This window comes from Myiozetetes cayanensis, unplaced genomic scaffold (genome assembly GCF_022539395.1).
Source record: "Myiozetetes cayanensis isolate MyiCay16 unplaced genomic scaffold, myiCay2020 scf5-8, whole genome shotgun sequence".
Taxonomy (NCBI): Eukaryota; Metazoa; Chordata; class Aves; order Passeriformes; family Tyrannidae; genus Myiozetetes; species Myiozetetes cayanensis.
Genome location: NW_026087742.1, coordinates 36,240,358 through 36,266,413, shown reverse-complemented (window position 1 = coordinate 36,266,413; position 26,056 = coordinate 36,240,358). Strand labels below are relative to the sequence as shown.

The following is a 26,056-nucleotide window of genomic DNA, read 5'->3' as shown; positions in this document are numbered from 1 at the left end:
AGTGTATGTAAACATGAAAGACCCATGAGGGAAGTCTCTAATGTAAATATTTGCTTTTACACAAATATTATTCTCTCCAATTTACAAGTTTGTTTCCAAGATACCACTACTGTCATCAGTACATGCACAGAAATGCAGAGTCAGAAGGGAGGAAAATAGGACTCCCCATCCTTGATGAGCTGCTGTACCCATAGGCAAGTGCATTCACTACACCTTCCAAGAAATGAATCCCAATACTCTAAAAAGAATGCAAAACTCCCACTGAAGTAAAAAATACCTCATTCATGTGTCTGGAAGCAGGATTCAGCTCTGAGAACTAAAACAGCTTGCACCCACCTGCTGCTTTAGTTCTGAAACATGTTTTCAATTGCTGTCTTTTATAAATCATGAATCGAGAGTGATGTGCTTTACCAAGACAGTATTCCAGTCATAAAGTGCTATCCAGATGGAATCCCCCCACCATACACAAGCAAGCAGGAATGACCACAACGTTGCAACTATATTCTTGGTTTTCTCCACCTCAAACTCTTGCGTTGACTATGACATAGTTACAAGGTATCAGTTTTCATTTGGTTATTGTTGTTTAGAGCAGGAGAAGGCTTGCTCTTCTGGCCATCTGTCCCTCCTTTGGATGTGTCCTGGAAGAAAAGCCTTGGCATCCACAGTGACATTAAAATTCGTTTGTATTCATTCCGAAAATTCTGGTTAAGAAGTCCATATATAATTGCATTAAGGCAGCTGTTGAAATAAGCCATTAAGTAGCTTACAATGAATAACCATTCAGGAACTTTTGGTGCCATTTCTGTAGGATCAATGGCTACAGCCAGTCCAATGAAGTTAAGTGGTGCCCAGCAAAAGGCAAAAATCACAAAAACCACAAACATGGTAAGAAAGTTTCTGAAATCACTTGGTTTCAATCTTGGCTTTGTTTCTGATTTGACTCGTCTTCTGACTTGAAGCACTAAAACCCAAATTCGAAGGTAGCAGAAGCTCACAATGGTGATAGGGACAATGAAGTGAATTACCACAACAGCTATGGTATAGTATGAGCTTGCAGTCTGGACAAACGTGCATGAATAGATGCGTGGATCATACTTTAAAGAGCCAACAAAAAAATTTGGTACGGTTGCAATTACTGTTAATATCCAGACTAAGGAGACATACAGCATGGTGTTCCAACAGCTGTACACTTTGTCATAGGCAAAACTATGACATATATAGCAATATCGGTTTATTGCAATTGCAGTGATGTTGAAGATAGAGCCTATTACACTCAGTCCCATCACAAAGCCACTCGCTTTACAGTGCATTTCACCCAGCGTCCATCCATTGTGGAAAATAGCTAAGAGCACCAGTGGGTATGGATACAAGGCCACCACCAGATCAGCCAAAGCTAGGCTCACCACAAATGCATTACCTGGGGGAAAAGAAAAATACATAGGCATAAGTATGAAAGCAAGAACAGTTGTGAAAAAGAAGAGAATATATAACATTATTTTGGATATCTGCAGTGCTAAATTACTGATGATGCTAGCAAGCAGTGGGTATTCAGGATCAATAGGGAAATAATTTCACAATTCAACTTAAAACAGCATGGAAATATCTGCAGCAACATGATGTTTCAAATCTGTTGCTGACTAGTTTGTATCCTCCTTGCTATTTTTATCTTCAGTAAACATAACCATCAGTGAGACATTACATAAGCATGTGTTGAATTGTTTCAGTGTAGCTAACTCCGCAGATGGATTGAATAAGATGAAAAGGAAAAAAAATCTAAATTGTGCTGAGTAGGCAAACCATTATGCCATTCTAACCTATCACTGGAATACTAACAGGCTTGACAAGTATCAAGGAGGACATACAAAGGCTAGGTCTATCAGGGTTAGGAGGATGTGCTGGTTTATGTGTACTCTAAATTGCTACACAATAGTCTGTAGTATAGCTATTATCTGCATAAATGGCCTACCCATACTGCAGTTATTTTCCCATTGGATTGACTGAGGAAGAATTAATTGCCTTTACCACCCTCTGTGGAAAGGCATGTTTAATTATACAAATGAAAAATGCATGCATGCAACAGAAAGTATTCAAATTCATGGAAGGATTCTTTAGAATTTTTCCTACTGATGACATTTTGAAAAATCTTATTGATATGGTTGAGCCATATTGCCTCTCTTTAAACAGTGTCTTTTTCATCAGTTTGAAATTTCTGGGCATTGCATCTGAGGGTATTTTGATAAAATAGTGAGATAGTAAGCTATATTCCTGAAAAATCATAATGCAAAATCATTCTTTAAGAACTTTACTCTTGAAGATAGACTTCAGATTCTTGGCATTTAGGTAGCAAAAAATATATTTCTGGTTTGCATACTCATTTTTTTTCTGGAAGTCCTTCACAGCATGAACAGATATGCAGAAGACCCCAGTAATTTTTAAAATTGTGCATGGAACATAATAATTTTTTTAAAGGAGCAGTTGGATGCTCATTTCTACAAAGTCCAAGCTTTCTAGTCCTCATCTAGCAAAGCAGTTCTCCATTTCATTTTAAGAACGTCATTAGCTGGAAATCGTAAAAGCAACAACTATGTAGGAATAAACCGATCAAAAAATTACAGAATTTCACCTCTACTCTGCTTGCTCCATCTGCTTTACATCTGCTTTACATTCCTGAATTAAGGAATGGGGAGCTCTCTTTCTCCCATACACTGTAGGGGACAACTCTGATCATCAGAATTTGCACCACAGCTAGTGAACTTAATGGAAAGCAGGATTATCCATCTGTACCTACAAAACATGACTCATTTCAAGAGTGGTGTACAACATATTTTAGATAGCTCCTTTTTATGTATTTAGTATCCTGGTTTATGTATTTTAGAAAGCTACACAAGTGTTTTCATAGTTATAGTTTCATGATATGTGAGGAAATGTTGAAAAACTAGGGAGACAATTGAGCAGAACATAACTTCAGATAAACAAATTAGGAAGGATATAACCTATTCCCACGATTGTTGTCAATATAAACAAGCTTCAGTCACAACAAGGAAGTTTCAAACTAGACACTGAGGAAAAGAATTTAATGGCAAGAAGAAATAAGTATGAGAACACCTCGCTTTGAGCCTGCCAGTGAAGGTTGTAAGAAAACGTTAAATAAGCATTTGTCAGTACTGACCTACATAAAGCTGATCCCTGTTATGAGTATAGGAAGAATGAGATGACTGTGAAGGTCTCTTCTAGCCATATGGTAAATACAATAAAAGACAAAACTAACGAAAGTACAGGGGTGTCTTTGTCATAATGTATTTACAACATGGCAACAAGGATTTCTCTTACCTTTTTTCATCACTTTATCTGACATTAGAAGATAGAGAAGAAGGGAGAGAAGGAAGAAGGGAGACAATGCTTTTTAAAATGTTTTAGAATGCCTTTTGGAGAAAAAAAAAAGAATTTAGTCTGAGGTGTGTGCCAAGATGAATCTAAATGCTAAGACCTTCCAGCATCAGCTTATGTCTAGAAAGTAATTGTTCTGTTGAAAAAGAGTGAGCATTCCGCTCTTTCAACCATATTTGGAAATTGACTGCAAAGTACATTTAACAAGATGTTTTCAAAATTTTGTGTGCAGTTTAGGACATATTGAAAATTCCAGGTGCAATGAATAAATACAGTTAGAAATGAACTTGTCAAAACCATAATATACTAGTTTATAACCCAGAAGAAAAATTTTCAAATACCTATAAAGACCTTAGGTGATTTGTCACTTTTATGGCTGTTTACAGGGTTGAGTGTGCACACTGTGCACTGCAAAGTAAGGCCCAGTGATATTTTTCTGTCTTTGTGGCTGACTGCAGAATTAAGTTGAATGTTATATTACTGCAATGAATAGTCTACAAAAGTAGGGAGTTTTCTAATTCATAGAATATAAGTAACATACTGAGAAATCAAAGGTCTTAGAAATCTTTTAGGTGCTTGGAGAAAGTAAATGCTCCTTGATATACCTAAGTCACAACTTTTGGAATGGCATAAATTACATTCATAAGATAACTAAAGAGGTAACTTTTTGCTGCTTGCAACAAAATAGAAAGCACAGAATGTTCATTTAGTTGGAATTATTATAATTACTTCTGGAATTTACCCAATGGACTTTGTTCCTGGACTTTGGTTCCGTAAGAGAGAGAATTACATTCATTTATAGGAAATGTTTTTTTCACTGGAGTGGAACGCCCCCTAATTACAAGCAGTAGCTATTAAAAGCCAAATATCTTGCCAAGGATTCAAAAAGATACACATCTGTGCTGTTTTAAACATAGATAGTTGAGTGCACAAAAAGGAAAGTAAGTTCTGATAGTGACCTTGGGTGCAGCAGAAGTAGATTGATATTTCATGAGGCATTCTTGCATATTGAAGTTTTCTTGCTTCAGCTAACAGGAAAAAGAGAACTGTCACACCCTCTTGTATTCTTGATATGACTTGATATTGTAGGAATTTACTCATAGAACAAACTTTTTGATAAGGTCAGAATTTCTAAGGGCTAAGCGCCTACCTTCTGAAAGGGAAACTGACTTTTAATGTCTCTATCAAAACCAATAGCAATTTCAATCATCAACCACTTGGAAGTTTTTCTTCTTTCTCTTTTAAGCCAGTTTTAAACTGGCTAAAATGATTAGTTATATATCATAGTGTTTTATTTTTTATCGGGTTGTGTTTTGATTGTTACGGATTTGTTTAACAAGTTGTTATACATTGCATACAGACACCACCCTCTTTGATCTGCCTCCCCTGGCTACAGTCATGTTCCTCCTTGTATATGTACTCCTCTGCATCCATTATTCTTGTCTTTAACATACAAATGCCTAGCTTCAAGACAGAAAAATTGTTTCTACACAATCTGTTGTGCAGACTGTTGCATTTTTCACTGCCCTTTCTTCTTCTGTCAAACTTGGGATGCTGTGTAGCAACAAATGTAGGGAGTAGGGACAGGTAAGGCAGAAAGGGTATGAATATAACTAGAATGTATTGGTGGGTTTTTTTAAATGCCAAGGATCAATGACTCAGTTATTTTATTCTTCCATTTCCATATGCTATCCTTGAGGGAGAACTCAGAGTTGCTTTTACAGACTGTTTATTTCTATGTCTTCAGAGGGAATGTAAGTGGGAAAGCTCTTTGTATGGGTTTATGGGCTAAAAACCTATCTGTTTTTACAATCAGGACTGTTTATAATTAAGTAGCCTTTTGTATTGGCTGAGAATTATGAGAACATGAGTTTCTCTATGATATCACTCTGAAAACTACATGTAGAAATTTATCTTTACTAAAGGAAGCAGGGCAAAATCTTGGCTTTAATGAAGTAAATGAGAGTCCTATCATTCTACAAAATTAAGCCAATCATTTCTGTGCAGAGTTCCCAGTAATAGACATCCTCAAAAAAAGTTAGACTGACAGGCTGGAGAGTAGCCATGTGAAAAGGAATCTGGGGTTGCCGATTGACAGGAAGCTGAACATGAGCCAGCAGTGTGCCCAGGTGGCCAAGAAGGCCAATGGCATCCTGGCCTGCATCAAGAACAGTGTGGCCAGCAGGAGCAGGGAAGTGATCCTTCCCCTGTACTCTGCGTTGGTGAGGCTGCACCTTGAGTATTGTGTTCAGCTCTGGGCCCCTCAGTTCAGGAAGGATATTGAGGTGCTGGAGCGGGTCCAGAGAAGAGCAACGAGGCTGGTGAAGGGACTTGAGCACAAGTCCTATGAGGAGAGGCTGAGGGAGCTGGAGTTGTTTAGCCTGGAGAAGAGGAGGCTCAGGGGTGACCTCATCACTCTCTACAACTCCCTGAGAGGAGGTTGTAGCCAGGTGGGGGTTGGTCTCTTCTCCCAGGCGATCAGCAGTAGGACAAGAGGGCACGGGCTTAAGCTCTGTCAGGGGAGGTTTAGGTTGAATATTAGAAAGAAATTCTTTACAGAGAGAGTGATCAGGCATTGGAATGGCCTGCCCAGAGAGGTGGTGGATTCACTGTCCCTGGAGGTTTTTAAGACAAGGCTGGATGCGGCACTGAGTGCCATGATCTAGTAATCACAGTGGGGTTGGATCAAGGGTTGGACTTGATGATCTCAGAGGTCTCTTCCAACCCAGTTAATTCTATGATTCTATGACTCTTCTTTTACTTTGAATAAAATTAAACACTTGAATTATATTTGGATATAAAGAACAGAAGTCAAAGTCTAGACTCCTTTCATAGTTCCTACAACTTTTACTTTCAGAAAAAGAAGTAGCAGTACACAAATCTCAAGGCTTGTTGACCAGGATTCACTACAGCAAGTGGCTTGTTGGATGTATTGTTTGAGTCTAGACCAGCATAGAGAGTGAAAAGGCGTATCTTTCAGTTTGAAGAAAGTAATCAGTCCTTCAGTCAATAAGACTACCCCTCTAATCTCCTCTTGTCTATAATTACTATTTAGTAATAGAAACTATTCAGCCCTGATATTTATATTGCCTTGAACTTTCTTGTACAATGTCACCCTTTGAGAGGCTTAAATTTAATTTTCAGGCTCTAGAACCTTCTGAATCCTCATTGAAGTGAGTCTCAAGGTCTGGACCAGATAAAACAGGAGAATACTCAACTGTGAGCAAATTGGTATAAAATTGACTTTAGGTGTCTATGTCTCCACTCCTGGTTGTATAAGAATACTCCTGAGATTGAAACTAAGGATGAATATCCATTTAAGAAGCAGATTATTCTGAGTGCAAACCTGAGAAAGGTACAAATTCAGAATTCAGGATTTTGGCAAAACAGATGGTAACTGTGATGGAACTGTGTGGTAGATCCCACTCCTCGAGCTTTTCATTGTATATCTATCCATGTCCATACTTATTCAGCTGATTATCAAAATTTGAGTGAATTTTGGCATATTTTATGAAAGAATTACATAACAAATTAGAAGATTATGCTTTCAGAGCCAGGACTTCCACTAACCTTTCAGGTGTGTCTTTTAAATGGGAGTCCTGGCCACCTTACTGCTGATTCTTGATGCTGCCAGTGACACCTGCATTTCTGACCTATCATATTTTCTACTGGCCTTCAGGTCACATGATTCTTGAAGCTCACTTCAGGCTTGTTTATGGGGGTTGTTCTTAAGATTGGCTTTTCAATATTGAAGGGAAATATTGACTCTGGAGGGACTGAAGAATTGGTACAAGGTAGGCAGGCAGAACCAAGGGCTGGGGAGGTTTTTGTTACTCTTTTGAAGGTGGCTCAGCTAATACAGCTTAATGGCTTAAACGGCATGTGGAGAGACATAAGCTGCTCCTGCAGAAAAGCTGATGCTTCTTACATCCTACTGATTTTTGTCTTGAGTTCTGACTTGTTTGATTAGTATTCTTTTACAGTATTTAAGCTCCTGTAGATCTTGGTGTTTTTTTTAAAATAGGTAATTTAAAAATATGTTTAAAATCTCCTGTGTCAACTTTTTTGTCTCCTCACAATCCATCAGAAAGAATAGAACCTGCTAGACTTATTCAGATGAAACTCCGTTCATATCAGCAGGAACAAAAGAACCAGAAATGGACACCGGTAGCAGGTGGAGCAGAGAATTAAGTCTTTCACATACTGACATTCGAATTCCCTAAGACATTACAAGCCAAGACCTAGGATAATCTTTGATTTACTGAGACATGTTAATCTGGTATGATGTTCAACAGTGTGTCACTAACAGAAGGTTTAACATAACACTCCAAACAAGTGCCAGATGGGTTTTTGTTTTCTTTGAATATGACAGTTTAAAAGCAGTGATATGCTCTTTTGTAGTTATGTTTCATGACTTCAGATATTAGTGGGGTATACTACAGACTTTGATGTAAGGGAAAGGGAGAAGCAATATATTTTCATTAGAACAGTATATTTTAGAGACTCTACTGAAAAATATAAACAATGAATCAAAGCTGGTCTTTGATTTATGGAACATTCAGGTTATTTCTTTCTTAGGAAATGTGTGTTCTATGAAACTGTTTAGAATAATTGGTGAGTATAATTTTCCTGTGATATGTACAAAGCAAAAGTCATCACTGGGAATAGAATCAAAATCATTTGGGTTGAAAAGTACCTATCAAGATCATCAAGTTCAGCTGTTAACCCACCACTGCCAAGTCCACCACTAAACCTCATCCCTCAGTACTCCATCTACACCTCTTTTAAATATGTGCAGGGATGGTGATTCCACCACTTCCCTGGGCAACCTGTTCCAGTGCTTGACAATCCTTTCAATGAAGAAACTTTTCCTAATATCCAATCCAAACCTCCCCTAGTGCAACTTGAGACCATTTCCTCTTGTCCATTCACTTGTTACCTGGGAGAAGAGACTCAGCCCCACCTGGCTACAACCTCCTCTCAGGTAGTTGTAGAGAGCGATGAGGTGTCCCCTGAGCCTCCTCCAGGCTAAACACCCCCAGCTCCCTCAGCTGCTCCTCACAAGACTTGTGCTCCAGATCCTTCCCCAGCTCCATTACCCTTCTCTGGACAGACTCTAGCACCTCAATGTCTTTCTTGGAGTGAGGGGCCCAAAACTGAACATGGGATTCACTAGTGCCCAGTACAGGGGGATGATCCTGCCGGCCACACTATTGCTGATCCAGGCCAGGATGCCATTGGCCTTCTTGGACACCTGGGCACACTGCTGGCTCATGTTCTTCTGCTGTTGACCAACACCCCAAGTTCTTTTCCACCGGGCAGTTTTCCAGCCACTCTGCTCCAAGCCTGTAGAGCTGCCTAGGGTTGTTGTGACTTAAGTGCAGGACCTGGCACTTCGCCTTGTTGAACCTCATACCACTGACCTCAGTCCGTTGATCTGGCCTTTGCAGATCCCTCTGCAGAGCCTTTCTGCCCTCCAGCAGATTGACATTCCCACCCAACTTGGTATTGTCTGCAAACTGACTGAGGGTGTGCTTGATCCCCTTGTCCAGATCGTTGATAAATGACTCCCAGAAGAATGCAGGACTCAAGAACAGAAGCATAGCATGCAAAATGGACCTTGAAATTTTGTCTCAGTGACTTGCAGACTCCTGGACGGGGATAGACCTGTATTCTTGGCCCTACATCTGCAACTACCAGTTAGTGCTGGAAGCTGCATTTGCAGGAGCTGAATTTTAGCTTATAAGGCAGCTCTCCTCTCAGGAGGAGAGCTCTCACAGCCTTGCTGAAGAGAGGCACCTAGGTTGCAGTGTTGTTTGATGTGTTTTTGAGATCATGATTTTAGCATGTTTAGCATTCAGGTATGAACACAGCCCAAAACAAAGCCTCTGCTTTTTCTCCATGTTCTCCCTCAGGTTAAATATGGGAACACAAGTCCTTGCTGTGAGTTTGCTGCCTTGAGTTTCCTAATAGACTACAGGTGCAAAAGTGTTGTGCTGTTAAAAACTTAGTATAAAGGCTTGAGGTTTGTAGTTCCTACGTGTGTAATTTTGCTCTCCTGTGGCTCCCTCTGGTGAGAATGGGGAGATTGATGACTCTCTGTTGCCACCTGGTGCATGAGCCGCAACAGACATCGCATCGTCCAACAGGGCAGCAGGCAAAAGAAAGTGGTGGGTTCTTCCAGAGCAAAATGCTGATCGTTAATCAGATAGTACATTCACAGGGTGATAAATACTTTTCTAGGCTTCTGATACTTTCTGAGATTGCAGGAACTTTCCTGGCACTGGATGTTCTCAGAGATAAGACGGGAAGCAGAAGAGGCAAGACAGAGTCAACTGATAGAGAATTCAGTTGCCTAGTAGTTAAGACACTTCCATGGAAGAAGAGCCTTTCTTTGAAAAAAGAATTTGAGCTTATGTCTCCCACATCCACTTTCCCATAGGCAGTGCCCTACTCACTAGCCCTGCTGCTCTTCTGGGGTTATTGTGCTTGTCTCTTTCTAGGTTATGTTGAAGAATTTCAGCTTAGAATCAGAATACATGCCTTATCACTTGCATTGCAGAGTGCTCTTCATTATTATGCAAAAAAAAATTAAAATTGAAAATTCTTCTCATGATTTAACAGGTGAGAAACTGAGATGGGGGGACTTGCCCAAGACACATTAGGAGAAAAATCCAGGTTCATGAACTTTGCTCTTGCTCTTCTTTAATAGATAATACCACCTCTGTTAGGGACACTCTGGAAAAAAAGGACAGCACCAGTCCAGCATGCTGCTCCAAAGCGACACCATAGTGGTATACTGGTACTGAGGGATGGAGCCAATGAAAGAGCTAGAGCTATTAAGTCAAGCTGGTTGAATTCAAAGCAAACAGAAGGGGTGGTTTCAGCAACAGGTAATAAATCCTTAACAGGTTTTGCAGTTGTAAAAGTTTTACCTCAAAGGAAGTCTGGAAAAGTAAGAAATGCCAGTTGAAGGTTACTCAACAGACATAATATAGTAAGATCAGGGAACCTTCTGAGCTGGAAGGAATCATAAGTGGAAAGAGTACAGAAGTATTGCACAGGGTTGCTCTGTTCACTATTTCTCCTCAGTGGCTGCTTACATCTACAGTTAAAGACAGAGCATGAGGCTAACTATGCCCTTGGTCTGTACCAATTCAGCTGTTTCTGTGAGGGAGACAGTAGGTTTTAGTGACACCATGCAGAAGCACAGCTCTTTCTCAGGCTCCTCTGTTGTGGCGGTCTGAGTGCTATGATGTGACATTCTCATTTAGAAGCTTGTCAGCCACTCCACGCAACTAGCCTGGTTTTGTAATTGAGATGCATTTTGCAGCAAGTTCAGGGATGAAGATCCCTTATACCCATACGCTAACACTAAAGTCAGGCTCTTAACTTCAGGGTAGTCTAGGATGGCAAAAGGCCCAAGTTGTTGCTAAGAGAATCATAGAATGGTTTGGGTTGGAAAGGATCTTAAAAATCATTCAGTTATAACCACCTGCCATGATAAGGGACACCTTCCAGTAAACCAGGTTGTTCAAAGCCCCATCCAACATGGCCTTGAACACTGCCAGGGATGGGGCATCCACAACTTTCTCTGGGCAACCTGTTCCAGTGCCTCATCACGTTAACAGTAAAGAATTTCTTACTAGCATCTAATCTAAGTCTACCCTCTTTAGTTTAAAATCTACCCTCTTTCAGTTTAAATGTCTCTATCTAGGGTAATACTGCTTTTCATGCAGGGAGTGAAGCTAAGACCTTTACTCTGAATGCTTAGCACCGTGGGCACCAGTGGCAGCCTAGCTTCAAAACCTCCAGTTGCTGAGCGCAAGTACTAAATGACAACGAAAGCAGACTGGTTTTTTTCACTGGCCCATGAAAGAAATAGTGTTTCCTGTATCTGCCACTATGTAAAGCCTAATTTTCTTCTCTTGAAGTAATCACAGCTGTTGATTGCTTCAACCAAGAAAGAATAGGAAACCTACATGCACAACTGCAAGTATGAAAACTCATTTACTGCTGACAAAGGGGCTAATATGAAAAGCTGTAAAATACAACAGGTGCAATCTAGTTAGATCCTATAAAGAGCTAGGCAACCTATAATTTTTAATAACTTTTTTTTCACTGTCAACACTATATGTCATGTCATAGAAAAAAAGAAGTGAAATATGTAACATTTTGTAGGATGCTATTTTGTAAAAAAAACAGACAAAAAACCCACCCTAAAACTTGTTTCAGATCAACTATAAAAGACTGAAGTGTGGAAGTAAACAAAGTAAGGATATTTGACTCCTAAAAACTCTGTAGAAAATTTTTATGCCCTGGCAGATATTAATTTATATTGTATGAAAGGGTAGTTCATCTTCTATGACCTTCAATATTACCTTCTATTACCTTCACCTTTGCTACTGTCTTTAGCTTAAATTTGTGTCAAAGGAAATTATGGGGTTGTTTTTCCTTTTTTACAGCACCAAAACAGTGCGCAAGTCCTTAGAATAACTTAACTTCCACCTTCTTCTAGAAAGGAGGACAGGAAATTGAAAAATCAAAATAATTTTGTTCAAACTAGAACCATGTTTTGTTTTGTAAAACCATTTGGTTTGTGTTTAATTTTATTTTCTTATTTACTAGCAGATTAATTGAATTAAAAAAAAACAAAACAAATAACTGCTAGCAGATATTAAATAGTTCTATTTTAAAATATAAGGCTTAAGATATTACTGAAGATGCTTAAGTTATCAGACAGGTATGTGAAGTGAATAAAACTGGGACTATTGCAAACTGTGGGACATACTCAGCCAAGAGACTTGGTTATCAGACGAAGGACTTGCAGCATGTGACACCTACAGAGTCAGAAACAAATACATTCAATGTACATGTCAACTGGTTACATCTGCAAAAAGAAATCAAATCTAAGCCCAGTATTGCTGCTATGTACTTTTGGGGGTTCCTATGTTCAACTCCAAGACACAGTAGGGGATGCTGGATTTTTATAAAATGGGATCTGACACACTGCAGTTAACAGAGTATACAGGAAAATCTATTATGGAAAACACTTAGGTTGACAAGTTGCAAAAGCTTCTAACACCCTCTGGAGCCCATTCATTATGATCTTCTTTTGCTTTCTTTTGTTTCCTGTTTCACCAAGGAAGATAATAGATAACACTTGCTGAAAATGGTTTTTATAATCTTTGAGTGAGGAAAAGTCTTACCCCTTTTGTCCTGAGCTTTAGGAAGGCCTCATCATTGTACATGCATAGAGAGATGAGTGTCTTGAGAAGCTGTTGTCAGTCTGTGCCATCTGCTTCTTTTGGAAACAAGGTCTTAAAGCAAAGTACACTGACATGATTCATCTTATAACGATACTCATAGGTTTGTAAACAGCATGTGAGCATGTGAATAAATAAAATGCTTTTGGAGAAAATGATTGTGTATTCTCTTCCTAAGTATTATCTGGTTTGTGTTTCAACTCAATACAGACAAAGCTTGTAATGATCATTTGCTGAATCAAGGTCTTTTCTGAGAGCCAGTAGAAACCTTGCAAAATGTCTAGACAAAAGCTCTGCTCTGCATGGGCTGTGAGCCATGATATTGGTGAGATAGGTAAATGAGGGGTGATAGGCATAGGCATTCAACCAATATAGCTATAGGATCATGGAAGTTGGAATTGATCTCTGGAGATCATCTAGTCCAACCCTCCCATTCACAGAGGGATCAGATACAGTGAGTTGTTCATGGCCGTGTGCAGTCAGGTTTTGACTATCTGCAGCCATGGAGACTCAATAACCTCTGAACTGTTCTGGGAAGCAGTAAGTATATAGGATATTTACTCTTTTCACTAGGGAATACTGTTGATTTGGCAAGAGACAAGGGCTCTACTTGGTCTGCTAAATAGCAGAGGGCATCTAACATCATACCTGTTACTGTGCATGTAAAGACGAGACATGCTCATTAACAACGAGCTGGAGTTGCTTGGTCAGGAGAGGATTACAGCACATGGGGCTTTGTTTTAGGTATCCTTGTGTCTTCAGATTCCTTGTGACAGCAGAATCTGAGCAGTCTCTGGACATAGTGGTCTGAACCAAACAGAGAATATGGACTAACAAACATTTACAGACCCATAAATCTACAGACCAGAAAAGGTACACCCTCCAAGGGGTGGAGGGTGGAGTGTGGTGAGGGCTGCGCAGAAAGAGGCAGGAGGCACCAGCTCCTAGCAAAATCACTTTTGCAAAGCAATTTCCATTGGCTTTAGCAAGGCTAGAATTTTCCTCCTTACCTATTCACATACTAGGTTCAGCTTGCCAAGGTTGCAGGATCCTGTTGCACGTGCTACTTTGATGAGCTCTGAGCACTGTGAACTGCAGCTAGCCATTCAGACTAATCCCTTGTCCTAGGAGTCCTAGGTGTTATCTCCATGAGTGACCTGGTGGCCTGTGATCCAGAAAGAGCAGTGGGTGACTTCTGTCTGTGTAACATACGGAGTCACACATCTTTTACTGTATGAATATGCCTACAAACTGGATCAAAACCAATATAGTTTTTACTAAATCAGTCTCAAATGAAAATCACTTTCTTATATGCTACAGGAGAATGTTGTGTTTGAAGGTCACATACTTCAATATTTCGTTTGCTCTCCATAAGCAGAACAGATATTCTTGCTTCATATTGAACCAGGAAGCTGACTGTACAGCAAGTTTTACAGTTTTTATGGTCCTAGCCTACCAGGTGTTTCATAAGTGTGACTAAAGAGGATTACATTGTTTTCAGATTATCTAAAGGCATAATTACAGGATCTCAAATTAGTTAATTTTTCCTCTACTTTGAAACGACAGATGTCCAGCACTGAAATTGGACTCTGGATTGTGTAGCTGATGTTTCATACCCAGGGCCATAATCCTAGGTAAAATCTTTTAAACTTTTTTAATCCACTTACCCATAAATAATTTTTTATAGGCAAATCACTGTGCATAAACCATCTTTTTACAAGACCTGCTTCAAAATCTGCTTAATATTTTACACATTTTACTTCTAAGGACTGCAAAAGAAAGCATCAAAAATATAGGAAAATCTTGCTAACATGAAAACTTATTGCAGAAAACAATCTGTTGTCCATGGGCTGTAACCCCATCTGTGAATATAATAGCAAGTACTTTTGCAGTCACTTTAGAGATATCACAGGGAGGCTTTATGTCCTTGAGTAGAAGTGCTCTAAATTTCCACAGCACAAAAGTCATTTTCTGACACTATATTTTATACCAGTAAAACACCTGGAACATAAGAGTGTACTATCTGACTTGTGGCAGGGGACTTTGAATTTTAATGTCCACTAATGTAACAAGACAAAGGCATACAAAGATACCAGACCCCTATTAATCAAGTAATTTTTCCTCCATAACAATCCAAAAATTACACCCTGTACATTCCTATGAGTAACAACTGATTTCAAACAAGCTGGCTGGAATGTTTAGTCTCGTGAATATAGATTCCCAAGACTCTTAAGAACCATAAGTCACAGTTCTCAGAACTCACATTAAATGCTGTATATACTTGAAGTCTTGGGGAAAATGGACCTGGCTTTAGAATGAGAGGACACTAAGATTTTCAGGCTTGGAGAAAATTATAGAGACATGAGGATGCCACTTATAAGTTCCTGTCCTCTTTGCAGTGATATATTTTACAATTCTATGCTAGTTCTGAACTTACAATTAGTTAACATAATTATATTTACAAGGCTGATGTATTAAGTGGATATTTTTCCTGTTAGTCAGACTGCTAGCTCCACAGAGCTGCATGTGATATCTTCTGACAACAATTGTTGCCTACGTTGTGCAAATATGGCAGTCTAAAACAACAGGTGAGCAGATGTTATTCTGTAGCAGAAAAGTGACAATGTTTGTGGAAGCGTCATGTAAATTATTGTAGTCTTCATAGAGATACTGAAACCAATCCAAGTCTGTAAAAAGCAGGTGAAAAAAATTAGTAACTTTGACAGAAGGGTTATGTTTTCTTCTCCAGACATAATTTAAGCAGCATTTATTAAACAGTGAATTCAAATACCTCTATAATGAGTAAATAATTAAAATATAATCCCAACAGTCAAGATCTTAGTCATTTGATGAGTGTGTTTAGGCTGTTGGTATCTGCTATCATGCCAAGACATAACTGTCGCCTACACAGCTGAAATGTCAGGAAAATGATGACTCTAAAAGAGCTCAGTCCTTATCAATATTGAGATCAAAAGTAAACCAAAAGATTCTAAAGCAGCTGCTGTTGTTAGGGAGGACAGTGGAGGTGCACCCACAGTGATGTGGATATGTTTCTCTAGGCTTTTCCTGTCAGGAAACCTGTTTTATGCCCATATCAAGGTGAAAGATTTAAATATAGAATGAAATAGATGAAAATTGCCATAGCATTTCTTCCGCTATGCAACGACAAAAAAATGGCTTTGTTTTATCAACTCAGGATAACATAGCTGTTTTCGTATTCTTGGGAACAAGGCAATGCACTTGACAGTCTACATCAAGGTACCAATATGCACTTGTAAAAAATAACTTTTAAGAGCTAAAACCTTGAGCATACCTGAAGATACTGGTACTCATAATAGATTTGAGTTGGAGTAGGAGTAGAATTTACTCCCAGAGGCAGAGAACTGGTTGTCACCGATTTAATGAGATGAGTGTAGTCTCCTATAACGTCCTCAGCACACTGATTCAAGTCACCTGGTGAATATATATCTGCTAAGAATAGATGAAAAAAATAATCTTTTAAAATGAGCTGCCCTAGTGCTCTGAGAGGAGGTTTGGCCTCATAGCTCTTTGGCTGATTGTGCCAAAGAGCACCATGAGTCTGTGAATTGCTTCTGCCAGTCCATCCAAGAATAGAGCTTTACTGCAGAGAGGTCATTCCTCATACAGTCAGCGATTCTTGAAAAAGAAACTGCAGTCCAGAGTCCAGGAGATTGTTGGCAGGAAAGGGAGTGCTGCTCAGACACATGGGAATTGCCATAATACAGCTGCTAAGAGATCATTTGAATTTCCTGTATCTGAGAGTATGTTTGTATTGGATATTTCAGGTAGATGAGAGAAGCTTATTCATACTCTGAAAAGAATAAAAAAAAAGCTCTTTGGCTGTGTTAGAGTTGGTCCTGTGGAGAGCCTGGCTATGCTGTTGCAGGCGAAGCATCACATGAACACTATCCTTTGATTTTCCTTTGCTCAGAACAGGGGTAGAGTGGACTTGTGCCAAATGAAATACACAACATAAATATACCTTTAAATTCTTCCATTACAGGTTTAAGGAAATCCTTATACTTCTGCAGCTTAACTAAATGCTTATCATTTTATTTCCTCCAAAGTTAAACACACAAAAGCTCCATCTACTAAGTAGGGTAGAACTTACCATTATATTCTAAAATAAAAGTGTCTTGGAGCTGATCTTGGCAATAAACTTCCTATTCACTTATCAATAAACTGAATACTTCCTCTACAGGATAAAAGAAAATTATAATTTAGATATTATCTCCTATGGTATTGCCAGGTGCTTCAAAGGATACAAAGTACTCTACAGTTGCAGAATAAGCTGCCTCAGATCACAATTTTAAACTAATCTGGATTCCCTGTGATGTAGATTTATAGATAAGTTATTTTTCTACTTTATGATGTTTCTGTACTCCTAAATGTTTTTTCAATCCCTTTAGGCTCATAATTACTTTACAAACTTTCTACTTCCCAAATATTTTAAATTCTGTATTCTTTATATTTCGTCTCATCTAGAACAATCTCTGCTTTTCACTTTTTCTAAATTTACTTGCAAGATTTACCTACTTTTGCTGAAGGATACTTCCTTTGTTAAAGTAATTTTCCTGGTCTGCAAATGAACAATACTGTTTTTTCACTTTAGTCTTCTACTTTTGGAATTATGAACAGGTTAGCAAAATTATTATTTCATAAGTAACTTCGAAGATTTATGTTCTCATCTGGCTACTGTTTGAACCAAGTCTCAAAAAAGGAGGATGGAACTGGTGATGAACTTATTCTGTTTCCTCTCCAGGAAGAGAATAGAAGTGTAATTAGAAGTATGAGATGAATCACAGGCACATGACTGAATAATTCTAGAAGTGATGTAGAAAGATTTAGAGTATTGATCATTTGGTGGTATTTTCTGAGAGGAGGTTTCATATCTTCATGGACAGACTTCACCTAAGCATATGGGATACCAGCTTGCAATCCAATCTGGCAGAATGAACAAAAAGAACTTGAAATTGAGAGATGGAAAGAGAACTTGAAAGGAATCATGCAGTTTCTTCATTTAACACTCAGGGCAAGGGAATTTTGGCTTCAAGAAGGTGGTGACAAAAAATACAGAAACTAGGAGCTCAAACACTGAGGAGTTCAGCTGGAGGGGTAACGTAAAAGGCAGCAGAGTCAGTAAAAGAGTGCCAGAAACCTATGCAATAAAATAGGGGATCCAAAACCAATAAGAAATAAAAATAAAACTTCATGGAAACAATTTTGTTTGAATGGAATTGCACTAGTGATCAGAAAAGAGAAATATTAACTGAAAAGTCTATTGTCTTCATAAAAGGGGGAAAAAGGGAGAGACAGCAAGAGAGAGAGAGGATGATATACATTTTGATAAAAGCCAAAATTACATTGAGGAAGAGTTGTAAAGACTGTGCATGGAAGGATGCGGAAACATGCAATAGGATGAGAACACCTCCTTGTAGTAGGAAAATAATAATGGAACCAATTTAACAATGGGACACTGCAGGTCCTCATATGTAAAGAGGAAAATAAGCACACAAATGGCCACTGAGTTCTGGATATACACCGAGCAGATTTCTTCAATACAGAGACTATTTGCCAACACATCCTGGCCTTTGTTTGCATAAAGAATAAAGACGTCCCTGAAGAGCCTGTCATAGAAAATATGGTTGAATTGAAAGCAAACAGGATTATTTTGGTTAAATTAAATGGAAGAACAAACAAAATAAATATAACTAAGAAGGGGGCTTGCACATTTTGATAAATAAAAGAAGCTAATTAGGAAAGTGAAATCAAGTGTATTGAGGAGCTTAGGGACTTGAATGAGGAGGAAGGTTGGCATTTCTTCATATTAAAGTTACAAAAATATTCTCTGTAAGTTGCATCCAAAAGAGGGAAAAAATGTAAGAAAAAGTTCCAGATCTAGATGGAGGAGAAATGGTCTCAGTAAGGATACTGAGGGCAAGAAATGAGGCAAAAATTGATCAAATGGGAATTGACAACACCTCTAAACCTCATTGGCTTTGTGAAGACTTCTAAAATGACTAAAATGGTCTTTCAGCACAATAACAAAAGGAAAAAGGAAAAACAAGTTACTTGGGGAGGGGGAACCTGAAAATCAAATTAAAACAGTTCCTAGTCTGAAGAAAGATTTTGCTAGAACTTTTAATAAGGACCACTTTTAATGGTGGTCTTGGGGACAAGGCAGGCTGGCAGGTGAGGAATTAGCATATCTACAATCAAAATGTCAGAGAGATTTAGTATACTTGATGGTAGGAATTTTTTAACATCTGTTATCTCAGAAATAGTGTCATCTGCTCTGAAAGGACAGAGAAGCTACATGTGGAACCTGTAAAAAGGGGCTGAAATTGTTCTCTGGTCCTTACTGCCAGTAGGGAAGTGCAGATTTCTCTCAGGCTGTGGAAAAGAGCTTGGCTTCCACATGCATCCCAAAGAGCAGTGTTGCCATGACTCACTTGCAGCTGTGGTGCTCCCACACTTTACTACCCATTTCCTCTTGCCTTGCTGTCGTGCTGCACAAATGCTGTATCTGTTTGCATGAATGGTGCTCGCAGTAAGCCAGAAAGCAATTAGTCGAGGAGCAATGAGAACAGTAAAACAGCGTTGCCACTTCTGGAAGATTAATTTGTCTACCATAGATTATGTGCTAACATGGGACTTGCATTCAAGGTGGGGAATTGCTGCAAAGGAAGAATGAATCAAGAAATCCTTGGGCTCTTAATCTCATCCTAATTGTAGGCAAGGCTGGAGAAACTAGCTTGAGAGGATAGGAAAATAAGCGATATAGTTAAAGATAGATGGAATAAAAGTCAATGCTTATACAAAGCTTACACAAAGTGGCTGCACCAACAAATCTGATCATCTTTATTTAATGAAAGCTGGACTTGGACTTTCTGTATCTGAGAGGTTGCTCTAAATGGATCTAGCCTTGGAATCACCAGGGTACCACTCAGTCTGTTGCTACCACTGCCTGGATGGTGATGAAAGAAAACTGTTGGACCAGAGGGGGATAACCTACATTGAAGTAATTTTGTTTGTTTCAGAAGTATTATGTCACAAAACACAAAGAGAACTAATGAAATTTTGTGATAATTCTAAGTTGAGAGCCTACACTGATACAGGGAAATGTCAAGATCCTTTTTTGCTTGAGGACTAAAAGAGCAGAAAGTGGATAGAGTATAATAACATGAGGTATAAGGTCAGGTACTGAAGGAATAGTTGTGTAACAAAAGAAAAAGAAGAGCTGCATCAGCAAGTGACTGCACCAAGAACAGCCATCTATATGATGCTATCACATAAAAGGAAAATGTGGCTTCAAGGCATACCAGGTCCATTTTGTCCATCCAGGAAAAGACAAGAGTGGAACAGGACATTAATATTTTCTTGAAGGTATTGGTGGTCCTTCAGCTCCGTTATTATGAACAGTTCAGGTGTCTCTTATTGAAGACCTATTTATTTAGTTTGGATAAGTGATGTAAAAGGCCTAAAACAAGCAGGGAAATTCAGACCCTGGCTAATTAGAGGAAACTAAAAGCATTTGGCTTTTTTATTATGGGAAGGAAAAAAATGGTTGAGAGGTAAATATGCATATTCTCCATTAATATTGCACAAAAGTTCTCACCAGGTGAAGAAATGATCCATTTAAGTTAATGACAGTTATAGTTCTACAAGTAAAAGTATCCACTATAAATTAGCAACTAATAATCACAAAGTTTAAATAAACTAAAAGCTACTTTGAACCACAGTATTATTACAAAGAGATAGAAAATCTTTATTTTAAGTGCTGAGTTCCATGACCTTTTTTTTGAATGTTAAACCTATAGTCCTTTCAGTTCCTTAGTACTGAGCAGCTTCAAGCTGAATGTGAGAAAGAATGCGAAGGCCAAACACACACAGTCCCAGGGTTCAAGATGTCATGAGTACAAATCTGATCCCATAAGAGTGTGATCTCATGCTCTGCTCATCAAAATATATTCTTGTCAGTATCACTACTGATATTAAAAGGCAATTTTTCCAAGTGGTTTCAGGAGCCAGGAAGCATGTTGAACAATCAGTTGTATTGGTAATTTTTTTTTTTTTATGTCAGTCTTAGTTAAATCAACATGATCTCTTGGAGGACAGGCAGTAAGAAGGAAGAAAATGTGCCATTTTAAAAATGAAACTTGACAATTTACTAGAAGAATTACATTATGTCTTCTGACTTCATATTTGATTTCTTTCCATCTAAATGTAGGTGGCTACATTGAGACAGTCCCTCTTGCTTCTCTTTGTTTTTAGTGGAGAGACATTAATACTTTTTTGGACTGAATCAGCTATCTTAAAGTAGATGCGTAAAAAAAATTTTTAGGTTAACTGTTCCCTGAAAATGCTCATTTTTCTACATTGATTATAAAGGGAGCCAAAGGGAAGAAGTTCGGAAACAGGTTTCTCAATTTAGTCTTCCGAGAGATGAATTCCACTACAGGAGACAACTGCCCTCTACGCCAGTGGATAGGAATAATTATGGGGGAGGAATAAAGGAGGGAAAGAGAACTGGTGTGACCAAAGAGATGAAGAATAATTAAACCCAGCATTTAACAATGGAGAAAACTTACTGTCAACTATATCACAGAGTTGTGGAGTGAGCACTATGCAAAGAGCATAGAAAAAGACTACAGGACTTGGTTATATTGCTGAACACATTTATTTAGTAGACAGATGAGTACCAAAGTTAGAATTCTACATTCTTAAATGGTGGGGTTTTTTACAGATGTATCTATGAGAAGTATTTTCTGTCTCTACAGTCACATACACATTAGGCAGAACTAAACATGCAAATATATCCATGTTCTTACATGGTAAAAGAAACATGAATTTTCATTTAATTTGTGTTGCAACAGCACCTTGCTATTCAAATGGAAATCAGAATCTCATTGTGCTGTGTTAGCTATTATATATAGAAAGGAAAATACTGCAGAGAGTGAAGAAGGCTGACAAAATACACTAAAAATATCACTTTCCACTAATGTATTCTTTGGCAATGCACCAAGGCTAATATTAGACCTTCTTCCAAAAGTCAAAGGGTCTCAAGTCCTCATTACTCTTTAAAATGATATTGAGTTAATGTGCCTAATTCTCACTTCTCACTGATTTTATGCTGGCTTTAAGGCCAATGAAATATAAATGGTTTGCTTTATCTTTGTCCTGTGGGAGATGCCTTGCCAGTTCCCACCTTCTGGAGTGCTTCCTACCAGGTTCTTAACCCACCCCATAATGTTATGTTTATAGCTATGGCTATTCAAATGTATCCTGAAATTCTTAAAAGCATATAGTGGTTTTGATTGACTTGATGCACCTTCATGATACTTGATCATCCAGCAGTGACGGTTGAACACATGTAAACTTTAGCACTTCAAAAGTTTAGCATTTTAAAAGCTGTCTTCATCTGGGCATGCTTAATCGAAGACACACAAAATCAATAATTGTTTTTGAAAATTCAGAGCACATTTGACATTTCAAATAGAAAGACAGGCTAATTTAATTTTGTTATTTCCATATATTAAGTTTTATTTCATTTTGTAGTGTGTTGGATGAAATTACTCTCCTCCCAAATTAGAACTGATAAAAGCATTAATTTCTGTAAATTAAATCACTTTTAGAGATCAGAAGTTGCTCAGCCTCTCACAGAAAGACTGGGTGCAGTTATGTAAGACAAGCACATTGATTCATACCAATTATGCTATGCATTACTTGGAAGAGTCTTCACAAATTTTCCCTAAAACCAAATTCAAAATGGGAAAGAAGCTTCTGTACAATCAATCATTCTGTTGTAAGGCTGGCAAAATTCCTACCGTTTGAGGACTGAATGAGCAATGTCTAGAAGCACAAGTCCTATCCATTCTCCATTTCTCTCTTGCTGATCATAATACATATCAGCTTAAAGGCTAATGGGTCATTTTACTTCACTCCATTCTAGAGCCTCCCATTATATAACAGCATTAAAATAGATTTACTTTTGATCATGCCTTAATTTTCAGGAGAGTGATGCATAATTACATTGTTTCCAATTATCAGATTTCTCTGTAAAGTCTAGGACAGAATAGTGTTGATAAATCCTGGAAAAGTGCTAAAGTCCTGTTTTGCTTTCAGAAGGCAAGATTAGTGTTTGCACTGCAGAAGTGGGCAAAGCTGATTAATTTATTCCTTATACACCTGTGACTTATTTGAAGTCCCAAATTCTCATCCTTATCCAAGAAAAATCTCTCATTAGCTTCTTCAAAGGGAACTGGGTGCTCGTGGTGCTATAGCTCTTCCTTTTTTCTTTGATCATCTGGATGTCCTGTCTCTTGTCACAACCATTCCACTAACTACATCTTGTCCCTCTCTGACATCTCTTATTACAGCTCTAACTCCTTTTGTTACATATTTCCTCATCATTTCACTTTCTACTACATTCACTCTCCTTGCAAGTATAAATATGTTGTTTCTTGTTTTCCTCAGAAAGGAAAACTGAAAGTCCACCTCATTTTCCATCTTCCTTCCTTGTCAGAGGCTGAGGGCTCCCATGTACTGCCTTAGCTTTCCACCACTTCCCCATCCCCTCTATCACTCCACCCACATCAGTTTGCAGTCCTCTTCCATTCTGCTCCTTCTTTAAGAAATGTTTCTTGAAAAGACTTCTGTGGACATTTACCAAACTATCCTCTTTCCCTTTCACCTCCAAGAGCCATCTCTCCCTGATTTAAAACTCAGAACTGGCAATTTAAAAGATATTTAACCTCATGAAGATTATGCAGAAGGATTTTCCTCCTGTTCTTCACAGTACTTATCAAAGATGAAGAGATCGTTGGGATAGGGTCAGTGACATCACATTAGGGATGATCCTAGAAGGAGATCAATTAGTGGGCATTTGAATTAGATAAGATTCCACACCCCCACAATCCCCCTCCCCCCAACCCCAAAGTCCTAGGATGCCGCAGAGCACTTTTATTAGTATCTTGAAACTTACTCTTCCAGGCATCACTCTCTCTTCCAGTCCAAACCCTCCCCTCTGCTGTAGTTTGAGCGAAGGAAACGGTTCAGAGGAGAGCCCCTGTTTTGCTGCCCCCCAGCCGGGACTTGATGCCTCGGGCCGGCCATCCTCCAGCGAGAGCCTGTTCCTTGGGTGCTTCCTCCCTCTGGAGCCCAGGCGCGAATCCCTCGGGAACGCGCCTTCCTCCAGCGCCGAGGGAGCCACGAGAGCGCTGGTGACTCACGGGGGTCCCGAGGGAGCGGGGGGGACTCCCTGCCCCCAGTTCCGCTCTGCTCGCCCGGGGCAGCGCCCGGCGCTGCTCCGTGGCCACGGCCCTGCTCGGGGAACGGAGGGCTCCGGCTCCCGGGATGTGCCGGAGCCGCCACCCCGGTACGGCTCTGCTTCTTTTGGTAGCGGCTTGATCCCCTTGGACGTGCAGCCCGGGCAGGAGCTAAAGGACCGGCAGCTCCCTACCTCACTCAGACAACCCTTCCAGACGTCTTCAAGTTTGGCGCTGGTCCTTGGGCTGAGACTGCTCAGCCCCACGAAAACGGGACTCGCCGGCATCCCTCGCCTGCAGTTAGAGGTGCAACCATGAGGGAGAGCAAGATTCACCCCTCCATAAACTGTTACTGCCCTTAAGTATGATCTAACTTAAAGCAAGGGCGAATGAACGCCTTCTCCTAGTTATCCTAGTTAGCAGGAGCTCTAGACACTGCACGTGAGACAAATCAGCGCTTGGGAAGCGACACTATTAAAAAAAAAACCCCGAAAAACCAAAACAACAACAACAACAAAAAAAAAAAACAAACCCACAATCAAACAAAAAAACACACAACACAAAAACAAACCACCTCCCCCCACCATCCCTCAAATCACAAACAAACTCCCCCCCCCCCCGGAGAAACAAGTCAGCATCTGCCCCTCCTTCCCCGTGCTGGGGGAGCACCCAGAGGACCGACGGTAGAGCCCGCTGGCTCCCAGAGTTCAGGGGAGCTTGCATATCGGACCTCGCTCAGCTCCCCACAAAGTTTGGTTTACCCCCAACTGCGTGCGCATGGCAAAGAGTGGCACTCAAGACCCGGAGGAGGGAACAGTTCCGGGAGCTGCTTGGTCCTACGAGAACTGTAGTAGACACACCACTATTTCGGGAGTACCACCTTATACTGCACCACCACCCACCAGCCACCCGAGTGCAGGTAGGCAAGCAGCATCCCTGCTCTGCGTATCAGTGAACAGCCGGCACCACCGACGGTGGGAGGAGGGTGGGGGTCTAGTATCCAAACGCAGGGGGAGATACGCGAATCAGGGAGGTTGGCCGGGAGGGAAATCCGAGAAGTTGGTGGTTAACTACAGTTTTATAGTTTGAGACACGTGTAACCAGCCCAGCAGAGATGAGGAGAGAAAGCCAGTAAGTTTAGCAAATAAAAACCGCAGAGCCCCATTTTAGCACACACAGGGAAAAACAATAGACATGATTCAAAGAAAACACCCCACTTTATTTGTTGCATTCTGGTTGAAGCATATGAGGTGAGGAGACAAGAAGAAAGACGATATCGTGACAGACTGCCGTGAACTCTGCTGCAGGCTGCGGAGCGAGGGCTGAGCTGCTTTCCCGCGCATGTACAGCACCACATCTTCAGGACTTCTGAGCAAGTTTTAAAAACTCTAACTTCTTTTTTCCTCCAACCGCTTTGGACACCCTCTTTGTCTCCGGTATTTTAAGCGGATGGCACCGATTCCCTCTCACCGATTCCCCTTCCTCGGAAGCTCCATAGAGAGCACACAATGCTTCATTAAGAGCATTCCTCTCTCCCGGGCCAAGCAGGACGGAGCGCGGCCCGAGGGAGTGCGGGCTCGGTGCGCTGGAAAGGGTTCACTGAGCGCCAGGGGGTTCCTGCACACACGAGAGGGCAAGCACAGATGGGGGGCTCTGGTCCCCCGCATTCAGCGGACGGCCCGCCCGGACTCCACAAGCAGGCTGGGCTCCTCGGGACAGCTGGAAGCGGCAGGACATGGGTGCACGCAGGACTCTGGCGCTCGCCACCCCTTGCCGCCGCCGGGGCGGGGTGCGGGGCTCAAGCCCTTACCTGAGTTCCGGAGCTTGCGGTTCTTGAAGACGGAGAGGATGACCAGCAGGTTGCCCAGGATGTCCACCACGGTAGTGAAGATCAGCACGCTGGACAGCACCGGCACCACCCAGGCGGGCCGCGGGGAGCCCGCCGCCCCCGCCTCCCTCTCCGCCAGACCGAGGCGGCTGCGCCCGCCCGGGTCGCAGCAGTTCCTCAGGGAGCCGTTCTCCAGCATCGCGGACACCCCGTCCCGGCGTGTCCCGGCGGCAGCCCCGTGGACTCTACCCGCGCGGGCGGTGGGAATGGCTTTAAGGGGCGCGCCG

The 26,056-nt window shown here is 40.4% G+C and overlaps 1 protein-coding gene across 1 annotated transcript; it reads right to left on the bottom strand.

Moving 5' to 3' along the window:
- Positions 1-403: 403 nt before the first annotated feature.
- On the bottom strand, positions 404-26,056 carry MTNR1B (melatonin receptor 1B). Its single transcript, XM_050333684.1, has 2 exons — positions 25,752-26,056; positions 404-1,417 (listed from the first exon to the last, which is right to left on the bottom strand). Exons 1-2 carry the CDS (start codon positions 25,966-25,968, stop codon positions 549-551), a joined length of 1,086 nt encoding a protein of 361 aa, XP_050189641.1. The 5' UTR covers positions 25,969-26,056; the 3' UTR covers positions 404-548.

Bases quoted from the DNA above. Each gene is read 5' to 3' on its own strand.
- MTNR1B (XM_050333684.1), bottom strand. From the start codon at position 25,968: ATGCTGGAGAACGGCTCCCTGAGGAACTGCTGCGACCCGGGCGGGCGC. The intron at 1,418-25,751 runs GTAAGGGCTTGA...CTTTTCCCCCAG, and splicing joins CCGCAAGCTCCGGAACTCAG to GTAATGCATTTGTGGTGAGC.